Below are 21725 nucleotides of genomic sequence, written 5' to 3'. Positions count from 1 at the left end.
TTCTCATTGCAGCTTTGTTCTGGCTTTACATTTTCCTCTCAAATTTCTTACATTCCACATGGAGAAGTAAGCTCTCTATGGACTGAAGTGAAGCCCATATCAAAGACTATTGTTTTTATGCTGTAGCCCATCCATGACCAACCCCTGTCCCTTTCAACTAGTGCCCGACTCAATAATACCCCACATTTGAGGAGTCCTGTAGCTTAGTGGTTAGAGCACTCGCCTTGCAAACGAGAGGACCTGCCTGCATTCGATACCTGGGACCTGCTTCCTCACATATCTGTGCTTGTTGCCACAGTCGTATGGTTCACAGTAGATATGGCCTTCATAATGTCTTCCAGCTTTTTGGATTTATGCAATAAAATGATCTGAATCTTTGAGTTGCTGATGAGAGGAACATCTGGACCCAGTCAGTCAAAGCACTACCGTCAGTCCCAAACCATTCCTTTTTAGGCTAAGTTGAATATATATCTGAGGTTTGATTTCTTATGTTCCCCCACCCCACCCCTCCAAATCACAAAGCATTGATACTTCCAATAGATTAAACGGTTTTGATACCATTGTAAATTTACTGCTCCCATCCTGGAATGTTCCTCCATATATTCAATGACAGAATCTGAATTCACCCTCTTTTATATGTGTATTTATAAGCCGTTCATTGAAACAGATCAAACACAGTACAACAAGCAGAATACTGTTCTCCAGTACGACAGTGTAGCTGGAACTTATTATTCTTTTGTTGATGCACAGTGCTTGACGCCAGGATGATAAATGAAGGCTGCTGGTACAGATAAGTGATCTATCCCCATGAGAGTACAGGCTAAAAAGCAGCAGGATCTCAATTCCATACTTCAGATCCCTTCATTGTTAAGGTGCCTGGACACCGGGGACTTGTGGTCAGCAAAACAACATCATGCAACAGATCTTCATGATCTGTGGACCTCTACTTCCTCTTATTCCCAACCACACACCAGTAATAATAGTAATAATCCTTACACTTGGTATAGAGCCTTTCACATTGGGAGAATTTATAATAATAATCCTTGCATTTGATATAGCAGCTTATCACGTCGTTGAGATATCTCAAAACTCTTCACAGAAAATATTGTAAAGTGGATTGACTTTGTATTTTGTGGGCACTTTGTCACTTCTTAAAGTGCTTCAGGGGATCTATTTTAAAGTCCAGTGAGTGCTTTGTGCGGAAACCATCAGTAATCGGTGGACTGAACCAAACTGTTATGAAGAGCACAAAGCAGAGATCAGATCCTTTCCAATGGGAAGAGGAGCAAATGTTAGAGATACAGATTTCACTGAATGGTTATTACAGTCTCCCAGTAGCTCGCTAGACAACACAGGTATGGGAACAAGTTCGCCTGAAGTGAGAATTCTTTTGCATTCCTCCAGATCAAAGTTTTGGGCATGACCACAAGCTGCTCACCTCCAGTATTGGAAAGTTTGATAAATCATATTTGACATCAAAGTCTTAATAATTCTCTTCATTAGAACTGAAATGATTCACTGGAAGTTAAATGATGAAATTAAAAAAATGTAATCTCTAGTAGAGATTGATGTTAGCACCTTGGTATGTCCTCCCGACGTGAAAGCGCTATACAAATGCAATGTAATGTTGGTTGTTGTTACCAAAGTCCACTGCATATTGTGTTATTCTTGTTATTTAATGTAAAGTTGACATGCTGAACACAGGGATCAGTAGGTTAATAAATTTGATCAATGACAGCTTAAAAATCAATGAAGTGCTCTTGTCTCAAGGCGTCGTTTCTTTGACAGTGAATCAATAGAAAATATGTTTTGTGCTTGTGATTCACACAGGCGATGAGTTGCCTTGCAGTGTACGGATTTCCCATGATAAACAGGACAAACTGCATGGCTGCTTAGAACATCTCTTTAGTCAGGTAAGTCAATTCAAACCTTGTCCAGTCCTGTCAAAAGCTTCGAGGAGCTTTTTATTTTCTTGATCAAACTTAAATTAATTTCCAAATATTATTTAAGATGTGGTGGGGAAAAATGAGGTTTTGACTGAAAATTTTCGAAGTATGTGTGCCCTTCCTTTAGCGCTGCCACCAATAAACCCTTTTCTAATATGTGCGTTATGCGGTAATGAGGTCACGAGAGAGCAATTTGTAGAAAGTTGTACTTCTTGTTTATAGTACACTTTATTGCCATGTTAACATGCTAATGCATTCATAAAACAATTTAATCACATTGCTGTAAACACATCAGATTGTGTTTTGTTTGTGTGTGAAACAAAATAATAGGCTGACTGTCCAGCTCTGTCACGATGGAACCTTGTTATTGCAAATGCTTTACTTACTAATGTTGTCACCAATATTTCCCTAGTTCCAGTAGATGCTCTATTGTAGCCCATGGATAAACTGAAACTTAGACAAAATGTTCTCTTGATAATTTCTTCTCTGCAGAATTTTTTTTAATACAGGAGCAAGCTTTTAACTGTCTGGTATTTTTGTTAGCAATTGAGATTTTTCATTTTTATTTTCTGTGTTCAGCAACCTACTGGGATAAGGGACATTTTGATTGTTCCCCCTTCCTTTATTAATGTTGAAATAAAAACACTTTTATGTACACAGTAAACTTGTATTGCACCATAAATTTGCATCAACACAGAAGCGCTCTCATTCTTATAACAGTGAAATTACGTTGCCTTCTCAAGATTCACTATAATTTGTTTTTCTGGGTCAGAATATCAGATTAGCATCAACTATGTCAAATTGCAAGGAATTTTTCATAGAAAATTCTATGAAAAATGAATTGGAAGAAATTCAGCTGTGAATGACCAAACCTACGTCTTCAGATTTCTTTATGGGTTTTGAACATTGGCTTTCACTCCCAACTCAAAAGCTCACCAAGCCATGTTAAGCAAGTTGAGACCTCCCCCCGACGTGAAAGAGCTATCTAAATGTAAATTGCATTATTGTATCAGAAGGAAATTTCAATCCCATCTGCCTGAGTGGAATTGAGACTCAGATCTTGCAAACACAGTGCATTTATTTTTGACTGACTGGAAGGAAAACAAATTTCACTGCTCCTGTTCTTTTGTTCTTCTGAAACAAGGGAATAAGCACAACTTGCTACTAGAACAGCATTACATAACCTACGTTATAATCTCTTAACTTCCCTTTATTGATACAAGTCTTTGAAAAATTAACAGCATTGTAATAGGCTGGAAAGATTAGGAAGAAAGCATGTGTCAAGGGGGAGCAGGGTGACCAAATAGTGGTCAGGAGGGAGGAGATTCCTATCTGTTCCTTCCATTCTTAATCCAGGAGCAGTGAAGTGATTTGTACCAGCGTCCCAGCTAAGATCACCTATGTTAACACAAACTGAGAACTGAACCTGTGACCGCCTTGTAGTTTATTGTTACACTGGGTGGTGTCATTACCTGTCAAGTGCAAATGAGGCTCTCTTTAGACTTTGAAAAAGAATATTTGTCCACACTGACTATATTCAGAGACTTCAACGAAGCTCAGAATTGCTCCACATTGTTGAAACAACAGGAATTATTCACTTTTCCTACACCACTGTTACCTGCCCTACAGTATAATGTACTGTATAATGGAACACAGAGGCTTGTTCTCTCTGTATTGAAACATGTTCATAAAATTGGAACTACTTGGAGCTCTGGCTGTATTATTAGCTCATGCTTTGTAACTGTGTGGTTCAGACCATTGGTTCTGTCATCTGTTAAAGGTTTCTATGATGTAGTGCAATGGTGTTGGTGGGCTGTTTCAGCCTGTTGTGTGGACAGTTCCATCGACTGTGCTTTGATCCCAACAGGTGGATTCGATCAGTAATCTTCTGAAGGGGCCTGTCGTGACAAAGGCTTTTGAACAAACCAAACACTTCTACCCGGAACGGAGTTTACAAGGTAACATTTGGGATTAACTATGGAGAGCCACAGATTTCCCAGCACGGTGCTGGGGAGCTAATGGTTAGCTTGTGTTAAAAACCTTTGGCAAATCCAATGTGCTTATTATTCTGAAGTTGAGCTACTTCAGTATTCCTTTATGCGGTCGACGAAGCTTCCTGTTCTTCACTGACTGTAATGGAGCAAACTGATAAATAGACTCGCATAAAATGTCCGTCTTCCCGAATCAGTAAGTCATTTCCATGGCTGATCTGTGGGGCTTGAATGGGACTTAATTGCAGTCCTGCCGGTTCTGGTATCAGCCGAGCTATTGCTAACAGTTGGATCTTCACAGCCGGTCGTCGCATGAATTATTAAGGCAGATTCAGCTCAAAGAGAAAAACTTCACAAACTCCTTAAACATGAGCCTTTGCTCTTTTCAACATTTCCATCGTTCCACAAAATTGTCAGAAAGTGAATTAATCTTTTGTCTACTAATTAAATTAAAATCCTTTCAACAAATAATGTAATTGTCACTTTATGAATTAACTGGAAGTGATTGGAAGGATTCATGATAACCAGTGGGAAAATTAACTCCAAGACTTCAGGCAAGCCAGCACCAGGTTTACACAGCAAAAAGACTAACTGGTGTGAAATCCAAAATTTCACCTCGTCGCAGTGTGTGAGACTGTCTTAAAAATGTAACTTTGCGCAGAACTGAAAAATTCTCCATTTAGAAACTCTCTTAAAACAAATGGGCTTCCAAATTGAGTTGAGTTTAAGAATTTTCCACACAATCCTAAATCAAAATGGAATTTCAGACTGCTACAGGGAATATGTTAATTTAAGGGTCTGTCAAGAGATTATTTCCAGACTGTTTCAAAACGACAGTCCAAATTGGCTGCTACAATTTACTAAAAATTACCTAAAAATACACAGTCACTATGCTTCACAGTAAATCCTGTCAAATACTTTGAAATGCCTCGTTGTCTTGATGAAATCCTATCAAAAGAGTGCTATCAAACTTACATGGGCTGCACTTTTTGCTTTGTTAAAATGAGGTGGTTAAACAGAGGACTATGTCGTTCAGAATTAGAGGAATATCTCTGTGTTGTGAGCTTGTTACTGACTAGAGCAACTGTGAGGAGCAGCAGGTTTAGCAGATAGGAACACAGGAACAGGAGAAAGTCATTCAGCCTCTCGAGCCTGTTCCACCATTCTATTAGATCATGGCTGTATCTCAATCCAATTTGCCCTTGCCCCATATCCCTTGATACCCTGACCTAACAAATATCTATCCACCTCGGTCTTGAAAATTTTAAGGGATCTTCAGCATTTTGGGGGAGAGAGATGGAGGATGAGGTGTCAAAGCAATGACTTGTGAGGAGTGTGAACTAAGTCCCTCGCCCAAACTACTCTCGTGCAGCTTGGCATCACATGCATTCAAAAAAAATGCTCATTCGTGAGATAGACTTTCTTCCCCGCCAAAAGGTCAACCCCACATCCCAAGATTTACAGACAGGGACAGAGCTTGAACTTTGGTTCAGTTGACTGCTACTGAAGCGAGGTTTAAAGCTGCTACAAATGTTTCTAGCTACAGACAGATTGGCAAGTGATCACATAGAGTTACACAGCACGAATCCTCCAATAACGACCTAACCCAGCATTTCAATAACGTTTTATAAAGCATTCCAGACCCTATGCCTTTTATTAATGTATCAAGTTAGCTCTATATACCGGTAATAACCTATCTCCCATCATCAAACCTGGCATGTTCTGAATCTATTTCCTTTATTAGCCATCATATTTTATTACAGCTTCCCCACAAGCTTGATTTCCATCTGTTGCTAATGAGCACTGGCCTTTTCTTTTTAGATTTTTCATTACTAATTCATGTTTTTCATAACCAGAAAATTAAAGCAGCGAGATAATAAACTGAATAATAAATATTGTATATCAGCTTTGGGGTGAAGCTAGCGTACATTTAATATTTTTTGCTTTGAATGTAACTGCATGTACTGACCCTTTCTTCCCCTTTGTCCTCTTTCTTTCCTCCTCACACGATCTATAAAGGCAAGTCTCTGTATTGAACTTCTGGCTCACAACATTCATCTAGCTGCTAGCTTGGTACCAGAAAATGCTCAGAGTAGATGGTGTTCCATAAGGCCAAATGCTTAAAGTCAGAAGTTTGTATTGTTGGAAATGCTGACCTTCAGATGAGACGTTAAACCAAGGTCCTGTCTGTCTGCTCATGTGGACGTTAAAGATCCAAAAGATTCAAAAAGAGAAGGAAATTTTTCCCGGTTTCCTGCATTTATTTAAGTACAATATTAGAGACTGGTTTCAAAACTTCACCATTCAGAATGGCCAGGGAATGTCTTAGCCAACAATAACCGCCCCCCCCCACCGCCCGCATTCACTTCATGGTTGTTTGTGGAACATTGCTGTGTACAAATACCCAGTCACTACACTTCACGGTAAATCCTGTGAAGCACTTTGATACCTCCTCCAACGTGAAAGGTGCTGTACCAAATGCAAGGATTATTATTACCATTATTGTGATTATTATTAAAGATGAAAAAGCAAAGCCTGACAGCTATAAAGTGTCTGAAGATTGTAACTGTGATTGCATTCAATGCAATACCCTCCACTGACTGCCAAAATCACTCTCATGTCTCACACAAGAAAAAATGGCAGTGTAGATGAAGGGAAAAACACCAATCTCCTTGGAGCAAAGTGTTGAGAAAAAAAATATTATTTTCTAAAATTGCAGTGATACAAAATTGTTCAATGCATTTGGCCTCAGGAACCTTCAATCACATTGTTTGATAATGTTGACTAAAATGATTATAGGAATAAACTAGGTGTATTTACTAATAATAATCCTTGCATTTATTATTGCGCCTTAAACCTCGGGAGGACATCTCACAACCTTCATAGGATTTACTTTAAAATGTACCATCTATGCATCTCGTATGTGAATTTGCCGTTAGCAATAACAATGGGTATATTTCCGTACAATAGCATTGAAATTTGTAAGCTATTTGCAAACCGGAAACCCCAATCTCAGGCAGTGTTTTCATTCTTGTCGAAGGAAAGGTTAGAAAAGACAGACAAAAGATAAAACAAAATCCCAACTGAGAAGCAGGCTTTGCTGACCCTAGGGGTCACAGACCTTTCACTATTTTGTTTATTGCATTTTATAGCCTGCAATTTCTTTCACAAATTGAAAGTTGCTATTTGCACAGCAATGTCTGGATTCTCAACACCCCAATTTATTTATTTTGCACATTATACATATATAAGCAAAGAGGATGTTTGAGGCTGTGTCGTTAGACGTCAAATTAGATTTTACAACAATAATGTAACTGTGGTTAACACTGCCCCCCGCCGCCCCCCATCCATTTATGTGAGGCATTGCCTTCTCTTTTAGTGCACATAAACCGCACACTTAGGTTTCATTCTATTATTTGAGTGCCTTCCCTTTGTATATTTGATGAGCTGCTGTTCAAGTCATTGAGGAAGAGATTCTTCCTTTTTGGTTCCTATTAATCCTGCAACCCAAAGCCCTAACAGGTAGCGTGGTCAGAGCTGGACAAGCAGCAGGATGCTTGTGGCATTTCTGAGAAACTTTTGAGTTGGTGAGGATGGTCGGTGGCAGCTTAAAACAGCTATTTTTCCTGGCAGTGCCCAGTGGTGCATTTACAGATGTTTTGTACCCCCACAGTGCAATCACACGAGAGACCTGGTGGGCAGAAAAAATCAGATAATCTGATATTTCAGGCCCCCTCCTCCCCCAGTCTGTCTAAATGTCACTTGCAACATGTCCCAGAATAGCATCGGCTGCATTTCAGACCAGAACATTTATGGGCACATTCCTATATCTTCCCCAGCATGTAAGGGGCCCATATGATGTTTCCTATCTCAGCTATAGTACCTTTTAATCATGCTGCAAATTGGAACCATGTGATAAGAGGCCCCCAAAGCCCTTCTATTCATTGTCCATCAATGGGAACCCTTTACCTAAATGTATTAACTTTGCCAAACATGTCTCTGATGGTATCACAGTTCTTTATTGCTCACTGGTGAGAGTAAGCAATAATGACATAATGCAAGTTGTTGCATCAAATTCTAAGTGCCTTCTGGAGAGTTCACTTGCACACACCTATACAATTTCATAATTTCGCAGTAACCAGATCTGCAGTATACTTTTTTAGTGCAACTTGACCTACACAAAGAGTCTGAATGAAACTATGAGTTGGCAAATAAATAGAGACATAAAAATTGATCCTTTTCTGTTTCTGTTCTGTTTTTAACTTGGGTCATGATATACTAAGATATTTTTTCAGTAGGTCGGATACAGATACAAATCTTAAACGTTCAGCTAATGCAACCAGTAAAACAAAACTGTTCACATTTCGCAATTTATGTGCACAGATGATATCACCAAGTATGTGGAAAATACAGGAATAATTAAGTACTGCTCATTTAAGATATCTAAATAGAAAACTAAATGGCCCAGTGACTAGTCACATCAAGTGCATTGCCATTTTGTTTGTAAAGAAATGCTAGACATGCTGTAGTCTATAAAGCATTGTCGAACTGGGACATTGTATGCAAATTGCCTGCCGCGTTTACTTAGAAAGCACACAATTTACAGTAAATCCTATGAAGGGCTTTGAGACATCCTCCCGATGTGAAATGCTTGCATGAAATGCAAGGATTATTTTTACGTTCACCCACCCTGAACCACCTCATTGAACCACACGACCAAGGAATCCCAAACCCACCAATTAGCAACTCATCAAATTGTATTAGGTTCACATCTTGAAGAATAAATGTTGTTTCTCTAGGAACTTTTTTATTTGGCGTACTACAAAAAAAAAGTCTTACATTTTTTCTTCCTTTAGGATCTGCAAAGAATCATTCAATTGCACATGAATCCAGACATCAAAAATAGGAAATGGCAAACAAATGGAAAGCTAGGGTTTCCTTTGGGGAAAAAGTTTTTTAGAAAACAAATGTAGCTTTGTCACTGGAGATGAGTGTGTGGTTACAGTTTCAAAAAGGAAAGGTAATTGAATGCATAATATATGGTTATAAGAATTGAAGAATCATTCAATAGTACATGAATCTAGACACCAAAAATAGAATATGACAATTATTAAGCAGAGTCTGGGGAAAAAATATTGAAGGGTATGGGGAGCTAGTGGTATTATATTATATTATTATAGACTAGATTACATTATATCATGTGGAGAAAAAATTCTTTGGGGAAAATTTTAAGAACATACAGTTCTGATTCAAATACAAAAAGGTTGACTCCTGACTCACAGTCCGGATTACTGGCAGCAGGTCCTTGCCCGACTGGTTACTTACATGTCCTCCCCTCTTATTCCTGGACAGAGTTCCAGCAGGAAATGGAGTTGAAGGTCAGTTGCACGACACAACTGCGACTGAACGTGCAAAGAGATCCATGGAATCTTCCCAATGGCGTTCATAACCTCATACAGGCAATCGCAAGATTCGTTGAAGGTTTGTAACGAGAGATGACTTAACCATTCACATTTACCACGTGACATTTCTGTCTCCAGACAACCAGGTGACTGGCTGGGTTTCAAGTCCCTGAGCAGGTAACTTTAACCCAAAGAGGTTACAAAGAAGTCGGTAGGATGGCCTCAGTATTCCCTCATTTCACGTTGTTTGCTTTCTGGCCTTTATTTATTTTATTATATTTCCTGATGGGGAATTTGCAATGCGCCCGTCACAAATGTCTCAATTCGATATTCGCCAAATGTCCTCATGAAAGGCTTGGGTTCCTCATTTGTGAGTATGGCAAATTGGACCCCAAACTCTGACCCGGATTTAAAGTTTGAAGATGTTGTGAAGGTGTTGTGAAGCCAAGTGCAGATTAACAGCTCACAGTAAAAAATTCGCACCCTGACATCAGTTTTGATCCAAATCTTTGACTGTCCAGGGCCTTGGGACGTCCTCCCAACGTGAAAGGCGCTATACAAATGTAATTTGTTGTTGTTGTTGATCAGTGGGGTTCCAAAGGTTAAAAAGGGCACCTTTAAAATTCAGTTTGATCACAAACCTGCTGTTGCTGTTGTCTCAAGCTGCTCTTTAGGATACCTGCAGTGATTGGCAACATCCGATATCAACACAATTTCTTAAGCCTGGGCCAAGCAGAAAAGAGAAACATTTTTATTTTTCCCTGAAATAAAAGTTAATTTGTTATTCAAAATTTGATCTCTATTCTCTTGAGTTGAGGGGTGATCTGATTGAGGTTTTTAAAATAATAAAGGGATTCGATAGTGTAGATACAGAGAAATTATTTCCTCTGGTAGGGTAAACCAGAACAAGGCGGTATCATCTTAAATTTAGAGCTAGCTCATTTAGGAGTGAAATCAGGAGGCAGTTTTTCACCTAAAGGGTAGAGGAAATCTGGAACTCTCTCCCTCAAAAGGCTGTGGATGCTGGATCCATTCACATTTTCAAGACATGGCTCCGGTCTGCTCCACATCCCCCGCCCCAACTGCCCTACCATCAGTGGCCGGGCCTTCAGCCTCTCAGCCCCTAGGCTCTGGAACTCCATCCCCCAGTGCCTTCGCCGCTTCCTCCCTTTCCTCCTTCAAGGCCGGTCTCAAGACCTTTCTCTTTGACCGTGCCTTCAGCTCCCCTCTCGACTCTCTACCCCCTCCTCGCTCCCTCCTTTCCCTCCCCTCACCCTGACCATTTCCCCCCTGCTCGGGTCCTGACCCAACTGTACAGCGCCTTGGGACATCCTCCCGACGTGAAAGGCGCTCTATAAATGGAATCTTGTTGTTGTTGTTGTAGAGGTAGATAGATATTTGTAGGTCAGGGTATTAAGGGATATAGGGCAAGGGTGGGTAATTAGACTTGAGGTACAAATCAGCCATGATCTTATAAAATGGCAGAACCGGCTCGAGGGGCTGAATAGCCTACTCCTGTTTCTATGTTTCTGAAAGCTTTCTAAAGTACTGCCTATTGATTTAATGAAATATTTCAGAGGGCTATTTTTCCTCCCGATTGTTGTTTTATCTTCTCCTGGCCTACTGAGATCTGAAATTTACTCATGATATTTCAACAGCAATAAATTGCATTTAGGTTGTGCCTTTCATGTCTGGAGGACATCCCAAGGCACATAGATTTTGAGATTTAAGGTCTCATGATATATAAAAAAATTGTTGCAAAATTCTTAAATTCAGTTTCTTCCTTGTATTGTTTACGTGGAAGTTGATTTTCACACAGGTCTTAGATTTTAGAATAACAGCATTAAGGCTAGGACCATGATAAGGTTTGACCCTGTGGAATATATAATCACGTTTTGTGCAGCATAGGAAATCTAAGCAGTCTGTTCTTAACGTAAAACAGATGAAATAATGTTGGAAGTCCAAAGTCAGATTTATTTTCTTCCTCTCTCCAACAGAAGGTGGCCGTGATAAAGAGGGAAAGGAAAGTGACTTGAGCCAGCAGTGACATTTTGCAGTGAAATGGAGCATAGTCTTCACAAGTCACTTCCTTTACGCAGGACTTTCACATGAGTGTAAATATTATTGTTAGCTATTGTTGCGCAGATGAGTCTGGCCATTGTGAGATACTGATTTAGTACAGCTGACGGATTGTGGCATCTGCAGGTTCCTTTGATCTAAAGTCACTGAGACGCTACCCTGTGTGAGGGGCGCTATATAAATGCAAATTGTTGTTGTTATTCATCATTCTCAGCCAAAGATAAAAGCCATGAACAGGGGATGCAAACTCCTAATTATACCTTTGAAGCTGAAAACTTTTAACAATTTTATTTTTCTACCTTTTCTCCTCAAATGAGATTAAGAAGATTAACCTGAAGCTGTTTGGGGACGGCACCTTAGAAAGGGAAAGATTAGAATGAGGAGATTGGCATCTCTCTGCTGATGCCTCACTGACTCTGGATTTTGTCTTTCCTTGCATCTTTTTTGAAGACTGCTGCTCTCCTGGAATCCTTGAGTAATCACCCACAAAATACACACAGCTGCGTCACTTTACAGTGGATGCTGTGTTAATGATGTGAGGAGGTGCTGTATCAAATGCAAGCTTATTGTTATTATTATAAGTACATCTAGAATGATCACCACAATGTGGAGAATAATGACGTGTCTCCATGATACAATGATACAATACAATTTACATCTTTATAATTTTTTAAATGATACTCAATGCAGCCATAGCCTTAATAGGAATCTAATTAATAGGATTAGAAACCTAAAGTCACCAGAGGAGTCCTGTAGCTCAGTGGTTAGAGCACTCGCCTTGCAAGCAAGAGACCTGGGTTCGATTTCCGGGCAGGGCGAAACATTGGGCAGTTTCTTTACTAAACACCTCTGTTCACCTTTCAGCAAGTAAGAACTCGGTTGTTACTCAATTGGCGGATCACTATTCCAGGGGTAATAATACCTTTTTAAAAAAAAGGTGTTCACTCAATCCACAACTTTTTGTGGGACACTATTGTGCGCAATTGGATGCCACGTTTCGCCCACAAAATATACAGTCAATTCACTTTACAGTATACTCTGTGAAGCGCTTTGAGATGCCTTGAAAACGTGATAAGATGCTAAATCAAATGCAAGGATTATTATTGTTAATATTAACAAGAATTATATACATCCAATATGAGACCATTGATATGTGAACAAATTGAACACCACAGTTTCAGAAACAACTATAAGAACTTGTGGGGCAGCGTTTTGGAGTGCTTGACAGTGGTGGAGCCTGACGCCCAGCCAGATGGAGGGAGGAGGTGATGGTTAACATGGTTAAAGAAGAAGGTCTTCAGTCGTGATCTAAAAGAGGGGAAGGAGGGGGCAAGGCGGCGTGATTGAGAGAGAGAATTCCAAAGCAAAGCCTCAGGGTGTAGTGGCTGAAAGATAAACTATTTAAGGTCAAAAAGAAAGGAAAAATTTCTTTATAATATACAATACAATTTACATTTATACAGCGCCTTTCACTTCAGAAGACCATTTTGAAGCGCTTGACAAAAAAGGATAAGGAGCCGAGGGGTGTGGGTAGGGAAAGAATGACTAAGCGCAGTCAGAGAGATATGTTTTGAGATGTGCTTGAATAAGGGGAGGGAGGAAATTGCATATATTTAATTGTGAAGAATGCCATGCATCTGAATAGATATTTGAGATAACAGCATTCAGGGATCCAGAGAAAAGGCAGGGGAATGGAATTCAAATATTGCCAGGTTAATAATCCTTGCATTTGATGCAGACCATCGGGAGGAAATCTCAAAGTGCTTAAAAGGATTTTACAGTGATGTGCATTTTGTAGGTGAACGTGGCAGCCAACTTTCGCATAGCAATGTCCCACAAACGGCCATTAAGTAAAAGACCGATTTTATGATGAACGACAGCTTGCATTTATATAGCGCTCTTCACATAGGATAACATCTCGGGGTGCTTCATATGTCAGACACTAAGCAAGGGGGAGGGATGAGGTGATTACAATTGAATAGGTATTCTTTTAGGCAGGATTTAAAGACGGAGAGAGGGTGAAACATAAGGTTTGAGGAATAAAATGTCAAAACCGGCTCGACAGTCTGAATGGATCTCTCCTGTTCCAGTGCTCCTGGAAGGATATAAAATTTTTCATTTGCAAACTTACAGGCATGGTTTCCTTTAAATATTGAACCCCTTATACAATGCGCAATTAAAATGTAATGATATCTGCAAAATTGTACACATCAATAATGTATACTGAGATCATGTAAATTCTTCAATAACTTGCAATAGGATGAAGTTTCAGTTGACTTAGGAATAACTGTTCTCTGGATTGTTGTTTTGACCCTTTGCCATTGTTATTTAGTAAAATATTGAGCACAAAATGTTTGACATTATATAGCATTGGGTGCAATTATGCAGAAGTGAAAGCACTGAAACTAGTGACACTGAATCTTTTCACGAGCATCATTGCATTCCAGAAGTCAATTGGGTTGAGGGTTATCATTGAAAAATATTCATTATATTTTACTTTCAGTGCCCTTATTACTATAATAGAATCCATCTCATTTGAAAAGCAACAAAGTTGTTGGCAATTACGCACAGAGAGCCCTGAAAATAGAAGCATTGAAATGTGGTACAAGTGCAGAAACATACTCTCTCTGGAAAAAAACATCAATGAAGCCTTATTCAAGAGGAAAATGTTTCTTAACCGGTGTGATCAGTCTATTTAACAGTACATGTAAAGGTGCTATCATTCACTTCATGATCCTTGTGGTCTGTCAGGTTGCTGCTTAGCAATGAAGTACTGTATATAACAGGATGAAAATTGCAAAGTTGCTTCAATGAATCTGTTGAGAAACGTCACCAGTTTTTCAACCAGTCTATGTAAACTAGCCTACAAAGATTTGGGTTGTCTCTTACAATAATTTTCTGCTATGTTCTTTTCAGAGGTGAAGACTCGAGTTCTCTTGGCTCTTCTAGAGTACACAGGTAACATCAACAATTAAATTGAAACAGCCTTTCTCTCTCGGCATTCAGCTGTAGACTTGCATTTTATTTAATTTTGAACGCAGGAAACAAATAGACCCAGAACATAGATTTAAAATGAAAAATTGTCAACTGTGGATAAAACTTGCCTTTTGAAGGGACAATTCTGAATGAGAAAACAGATTATGTGAACATTGTGAGGCTTGTGAAAAGATATTTTTTTCATTTGTGATATCCTAGTGTGCTATGCTTTAACACGCATTTCCAGTATTTCACAAGCTACAATGATCAAACTTCTTCCCTTAATACGATAACCTTGTATTTCTTGGTTTGTTGCACTATCATGTCATGGCTGGCCTATTTTGGAACAAGCCAGTACAGTACATTGTGCCATGATTAAACAGGGGGCAGGCGGGGTTATTTGCATTACTCTCAGAAGACTAAAAGTGACGTTTGTCCATTCTGCTAAGTTGCTCACATTTTGTACTCTCCATCTCTCTTGCCGCCCTCAGATACTGATATTCAGCTCCGGCAGGACATGGTGTTTTGCCAGAGTCTTGTGGCCACAGTTTGTACTTTCTCAGAACAGCTTTTGGCTGCTTTGAACCAGATGTACGACACCAATCGGGAATACGAAATGGAGACGCAGGAGGCCAGTAAGAAGTGGCTAGAGCAAATAGCCAGTGTAGGAATCCTCTTTAACTTCCAGTCGTTGCTCTCTCCCAATCTGGTAAGATATTACACAGTTCAGAAAATGATCGTGCTGCACACTGACCAGCGACACCTCTGAATGAGTTAAGATAATAATAATCCTTCTGTTTGATACAGTACCTTATCATGTCACCGAGACATCTCAAAGCACTTCACAGGATACATTCAGTAAAGTGGACTGATCGTCTTTTGTGGGTAGTCAGTAACCAGTTTGCACACAGCAAGATGTACATTAGCTGTAAATGCTTGTAAGATTTGCAGGTGTTTCTGAATATGATCATGGAGGATGCTGCATAAGAGAGTAGTTCATCCAGATATTTATTCCCAAGATCTCAATATGTCATGGGTCACAATCTATTAAAACCCCAGGGTTTACACTGTGGGCCAGTTTAACCTATAAGCGGGACGAAAATCTGTGGTAATCATTTGCTTATCTGCTTGTGTCCCAGCCGATCTTAAATTAGTGTTGTGAAACCTGCTTTGTTCACAATTTCTCTTAATTCCATTGAAAAATGGCTCAAGTAAGTCAGCCTGGGTTTTTGTCAGAAAAGGTTACACACGTTCTGAGATTGACATTGATGCCCAATATGGAAAAGTTCAATAAAGAATTATATTACCCCATTCCCCAACAAAACCCACAGTCACTGCATTTTATAGTGTATCCTGTGAATCGTGTTGAGACGTCTTCGGAACTTGAAAGGCTCTTTATCAAATGCAAGGATTATTATAATTTTCCTCAAAAGGATGATTTGGACTCCATTTTCTTATTGTTACAGCATTTAATGGTCACAGCGATCTGACTGCAGCAATAAGAAGGGGACCTTAATCCATTACTGTGAACGTTAGCTTTGATTCACCTGCTGCAGGAAATGTGCAATAATTTCAGCACCAGTTCCTCCATTTCTTCTCATTACTTCACCTTTGAACTCCCTTGTGTGCAGAAAGGACCCCTGAGAATTTCCTTTCCTTTGTACAATCTCTAGAGCAAACAGCTTGCTTGCTAAGGTAAGGCAAGCAGTGAGAGTGAGAATCACAGCTCAACTAAGTGCTCTCTGCCCCAGCTCTTTCATTACGGTTTGTGTGAGCCATGGATTATCAGGTGAGGGAGGGAGACTGGCTATGTCCGTGTTCTGTGTTTTACAATATCATGTCCCCGAGTTTAATAAATCATTTGAATAATTATTTTTGCCAGAGTTCTAACACTAATAATCAAAAAATTAACACAATCTTATTTGTTCCTCACATTTGTCACATTATTTACAGCAATTTACTGTAACAGGCTTGGTTGGTTCTGGTGAATTGCCAACCTAGGTCAGTGTTGGCATAAACTCATAGAAAACGAAAGTGGACACAAGGTTGAGAAATGATAATGACAAACTGAACCTTGAGTGTCGATGCCTTTTTAAGATGCAAATCATCATTTCAAATACCAGCCTTGTATCTGGAATAAGAATAGCAGCCTTGGATCCTAAGCACTCGAATCACAGGGTGTTCTACTCTGTCAGAATGGAGCTGTGATTACCATGTCTCTGAAGCATTTAGCATTCCAAAGGGAGGTCTTAAAACAGCACTGATTGTTAAAAGTCCAACGTATGGAAACCACAAATCAACCCGAAAGCCCCAAAGTGAAAGCCCACATGTCAGAATTTTACAATGGATACAGGGCTGTCTGTCTGCCTTGTATTCCTCCCAAGCCATGAATAAATTGAATTTACAAAGAGAAGAGCTACCAGGACCATAACATTGACATGCAAACGTTCTCTGATGTGGAATCCGACTTTTCCTGTGGAACAGAATTCACCCCCCACCCATCTGCTTATTCGTGACCCTGTTTGCCCAGCTGTGCTTTGCATCTGCTTGCATTTAGGACTTATGCTCATGCCATCCGGGACACCCACATTTAAAGAAAAAGTCAGAGTTGCTTAATTTAAATATTTTTTTTGTCCTTGTATTCTTACCAAAAGGGAAGCCGCACTTTCAATACGAATTTACTTTTCAGATTTTACCATAACCTATTGTTGTAAGGGAATGGTTTAAAGTTGGTGGTGTTCCCTAAATTTGCTGGTGTAAAGTATTGCCCACCAGGTGGCAGCACCAGGTAAGCAGTTTCTTCAAGTCCAGCTGCAATCTTTTTTTCCAAAATAATTGCCCCCTCCCACCCCTCAACATACCAATTTCAGTAAAAATTCCATCGTCCAAAAATGAACCTTTTGACGATTGACCCAAACGTCTAGAGAACGCTGATTGTTCTAAAATTTACAAAAATAGAATCACCCACCTCAGATTAAATAAAATGGCCGGCGGCCAGAGGGAGCTGGAAGGCAGAAACTGCATCATTCACCTCAGAGCTGTTTGTGGGATCTTGCAAAATGGCTTCTGTGGTTGCTTACAAGAAAATTCCTTGATAGGAATCAATGTGCATTCATTAGTTTGGTATGTGATGGTGTACACGATACAAAAGGAACACGATAGGTTAGGCAGCCTCTTGCCCACTCTAACCTATTGAGCCTGTGTCTGATTTTGCTGTTTGCTAATATTCTAGATGGACGAACAGGCCATGTTGGAAGACACCCTGGTTGCCTTGTCCGACTTGGAAAAGATCACGTTCTATTTCCGACGGTCTGAAGAAGAACCATTAGTAGCGAGTATGTAAGAAGTTGCCTCCCACTTTTACATTAAGCAAGTCCTTGATATTTACACTTTTGAAAAGCAGGGCTTTTCATAATCCTCCATTAAAATGTTGATTTTCCATCATAGCCAATATACTATGCTTCATTAAGTTGGAATTGTTGAATTGAACCATTGTATTATTTTTTAAAACACTCAAAAATATTACATTGAATGGTTTTCATTGAAGTCCCTGGATGTGCAGAGGGCATTCTGCTAACATGTCATGAATATGTCTATCTTTTAATTTTCTTAAATCTTAACAACCTCAGGAAAGCAGCTGGTCTGTATGGTTCCACATAGTGATGAATGATGTATTGCATGGTGTGCATGTAGCCTTTAGGTCCTGGGGATCTAAATCACAGTCATTTCTTTGTGGGATTCTGTTTATGGGACATTCCTGTGTGCAAATTGACTGCCGCATTCGCCCATAAAATACAGTCTCATCGCTTTACAGTATATCCTTATTGGAGATGTCTCAACGATGTGGTAAGGCGCTGATTTTGACATTTGGGAAAGTGCTGTATTATCAGAGTTTGCATCCCTCAGGTGAGATATTAAACCTAGGTCCCATCTGCCTGCTCAGGTGAACATTAAAGAAATCTTGACACTATTCAAAAAGAGAAGCTCATCAAATGCAACAATTATTATGATTTATTGTTATTATTCCTTTACTAATGAGGACTCCTTGCAGACAGCAGAAACACTTCATACTGACCTACATCAATTACACTCTGTAAGATAATCTTGGGCCAGAGGAGTTCCTATGCATTGGCCTGACAACAACAACAACAAGATTCTATTTATAGAGCGCCTTTCACGTCGGGAGGACATTCCAAGGCGCTGGACAGTTGGGTCGGGACCCGAGCAGGGGGGATATGGTCAGGGTGATGGGAGGGAAGGGAGGGAGCGAGGAGAGGGTAGAGAGTCGAGAGGGGAGCTGAAGGTACGGTCAAAGAGAAAGGTCTTGAGACCGGCCTTGAAGGAGGAAAGGGAGGAGGCGGCGAAGACACTGGGGGATGGAGTTCCAGGGGCTGAGAGGCTGAAGGCCCAGCCACCGATGGTAGGGCGGTTGGGGCGGGGGATGTGGAGCAGACCGGAGCCAGAGGAACGGAGGGTACGGGCAGGTAGGTAGGGGGATAGTCAGAGAGGTAGGAGGGAGCAAGGCCGTGAATGGCCTTGTAGGTGAGGATGAGGATCTTATCAGATCACATCTGTCTGACAATTGGAAAGAGTCCCCATTCATGCTTTGGAATTGTTATTAAGGAATCATTTTAGGAAACGCTGCAATTTAGACACTATTATAGGATCTTTGTGCTCCTGTCTGCAATACATTGGAATTGAAATTACTTGTATTAATGCAACTGACATATTAATATGTCTGAATAAGAACTCAGCTTTGCTACAGATTTGACTTAATGGGCCATTTGCAGTATTGCTGTAGTGAATTAGAAAAGTATTTCCTGAAGTGTAGGCATAAGAACTGGAATTCACATTGGAAGGTTATGGATTCAAGTCCTGTGTCGGGAACTTTGAGCTCACAGTCAAGGCTGACACTCCAGTACAATACAGTGTTAGGAAGTGCAGCATTAAAGGAGCTTCCGTCCTTCAGATGAGACTTAAACTAACGTCTCATTTGCCTGTTTGGGTGGACGTTAGCAAGTCTGATGAAGACTTTCCCTGCTAACACACTGACTTTATTCTTTTAAGCATCAGAGAATTTTATACCCTCTGCTTCTAATATTATCCGAATGGTCTTTTGAAACAGTCTGTTGGATCACCCAAAGCTGACACATTGGAGGAAACATTGTTTTGCAATACTTTATTTTGGCTGCAGCCTATCCCATATATAGATGAAAGTGACTGGCAACACATGCATTACATCTGCGTGCTTCTTTAATATTGTTCAACTAAAGCAACAGTAAAATTGAGCTAAACAGTTACAGTATTATGTACTTTGTTAAGCTTTGTTGTCTTGGCAGTCTGGAAGTTATACCCTGATGCCATCAACATAAGCTCTGAAAGAGGCAGAGAGCAAGTGCTCCATCTGCAGCTTTAACATTAGGTCAGCTGATATATTCACCTATTTTACAACAAACTTTTTGTAGGAGGAAGACATTTTTTTCTCCAGAGGCAACAATTATTTTTCAAGACCTCAGGAATTGTCTTGTTGTTAATCTCAGACTGCACCTATCCCAGTATCTACCATACAGCAAAAACAACAACCTGTATTTGTACAGTGTCCTTCAGGCAGGAGAGCATCTTGGAGCATTTCATAGCGACGGGGTTGTCACTGAGGGAGGGGAAGGTGACCATACACTCGGTCGAAGATGTAGGTTTTAAAGTGGGATTTAAAGCTAGATAGAGAGGGGTGAGGCGGAGGTTTAGAGGCAAGGAGAAGTTGGTAATAGCTCGTTATCATGTCTCAAAGTGATTCGCAGGATTTTATTGTGGAGTCTCATGATTGTCTATTTGTTAAAAGGACCTGGTCGTTTAACACACTGCATGCCCCTAACATAGATGAAATCTTTCTTTGGATCCAGTTTGCAGGCTCGTTTTCTATTTCCCTCCCTTTACTCTAAAAATATATTTAGTTTAGCCTCAGCTGCCATTTATGTGTCTCATATATTACAGCCTCAACTGATTCCTCAACTACAAGTGAGTGATTGCAATCAGAGAGTATGGAACAGAGTGATTACATTTTTCTGACTGTGAATGCTAAGATACTACCTTTTAATTTACTGAATAGACCTTGAGTATGTAATTAAGATCTGCACCTTCAATTCAGATATCTTAAAATAATCTCAGTCATTTCTGAAATTGTTAGGGCAGTGCTGTATTCTTTATAGCTTTTAAAAGTGGTCAGCGTTCTACAAATGTTTCCTGAATTGCTAGCAACCAACCTGGCGCCAATTAAAATTTGCTCTCGTTATGGATAAAGCGAATAGAATGTACAGTGTGTGAATCCAGTGCAGCCTGATAAATGATCAGTGAGCAATGCAGCAGCCCAAAGTGAGATTAATGTGATAATGCAACAATAACTTGCATTGTTATAGCGCCCTTCACGCAGGGTAGTGTCCCGGGGGGCGCTTCATAATGGGATATTAGTGTGTAATATGGTATCAAACGTAAGGATTATTATTAATATTATTGTTTACACTGTTTTTTTTTGTCTCTGTCATTCTAACCTTGTAAAGGTCAGGTACAATGGATCTTTGTTTGTTGCTTTGAAGTTGGGAGATTATTGAGTTTATGCTTTTTTGTCAGACAGTGCTCAAAAGATATTTCTCAAACTAGCAATTGTAAATTGAAAAAGCCAATCCAGTGATTTAAAATTCAAAGCCCAAATTCTGTCACCTTTTTCCAAAATAAAATGGCCGGAATGCAGTCCTGATCAGCATGGCAGGAAAATCCATTCTCCAGGGGTCAGAGTGGTGCTTCATCCCAAACCCGTCATTACGTACTGGACAAAAATGACCCCAAGTTCTATGCCCTGTGATAATTATCACATCAGTTTACTGCAATCTCACCACCCCAACCCACCATATATTTATATGTATTTGGTGATGACATCCCTTACCTGGGATGATTGACACTGCATGTTTACAGGGAAAATATTCTATTGCCCAGCACCCCTTCAATTTGCAGGGAACATAAATCTTCCACCCTCCCACCACCAGCTAAACATGGAGTCATTGTTAAAAAAAAATCAGTTTGGGCACCAATAGTTTATCACTGGCTTAGAAATTGGGATTGTTTATTTTTCATTGTTAACAAAGAGACTGGAAGGCATCCAACCTTGTGGTGCATTATTCATAACATGATTTTTTTTATTCATACAACACGAAACATTGCAACAAAAGAAGTTGAGAATATTCCAATTTTGTTTTGAGCCAAGTTGTGCTGATGAGCACCAAATCATGTCAGGAGGCCGTCTCAAAGTGCTTCACAGGATTTACTGTAAAGTGCAGGGA

General features: G+C 39.9%; 1 protein-coding gene across 1 annotated transcript in view; it reads left to right on the top strand.

The window, feature by feature from the left end:
• Nucleotides 1–21725, top strand: part of prex2 (phosphatidylinositol-3,4,5-trisphosphate-dependent Rac exchange factor 2) — a 184636-nt gene that overhangs the window by 125862 nt on the left and 37049 nt on the right. The window contains exons 28-33 of the mRNA XM_007886904.2: nt 1831–1913; nt 3814–3904; nt 9290–9418; nt 14335–14376; nt 14886–15103; nt 17627–17729. Coding sequence (XP_007885095.1) covers nt 1831–1913; nt 3814–3904; nt 9290–9418; nt 14335–14376; nt 14886–15103; nt 17627–17729 — 666 coding nt within the window. The remainder of the gene's footprint in view (nt 1–1830; nt 1914–3813; nt 3905–9289; nt 9419–14334; nt 14377–14885; nt 15104–17626; nt 17730–21725) is intronic.

The sequence above is a fragment of the Callorhinchus milii genome, unplaced genomic scaffold (assembly GCF_018977255.1).
Source record: "Callorhinchus milii isolate IMCB2004 unplaced genomic scaffold, IMCB_Cmil_1.0 Scaffold2, whole genome shotgun sequence".
In the NCBI taxonomy this organism is placed as follows: Eukaryota; Metazoa; Chordata; class Chondrichthyes; order Chimaeriformes; family Callorhinchidae; genus Callorhinchus; species Callorhinchus milii.
This window is presented reverse-complemented; position numbering and strand designations above follow the sequence as displayed.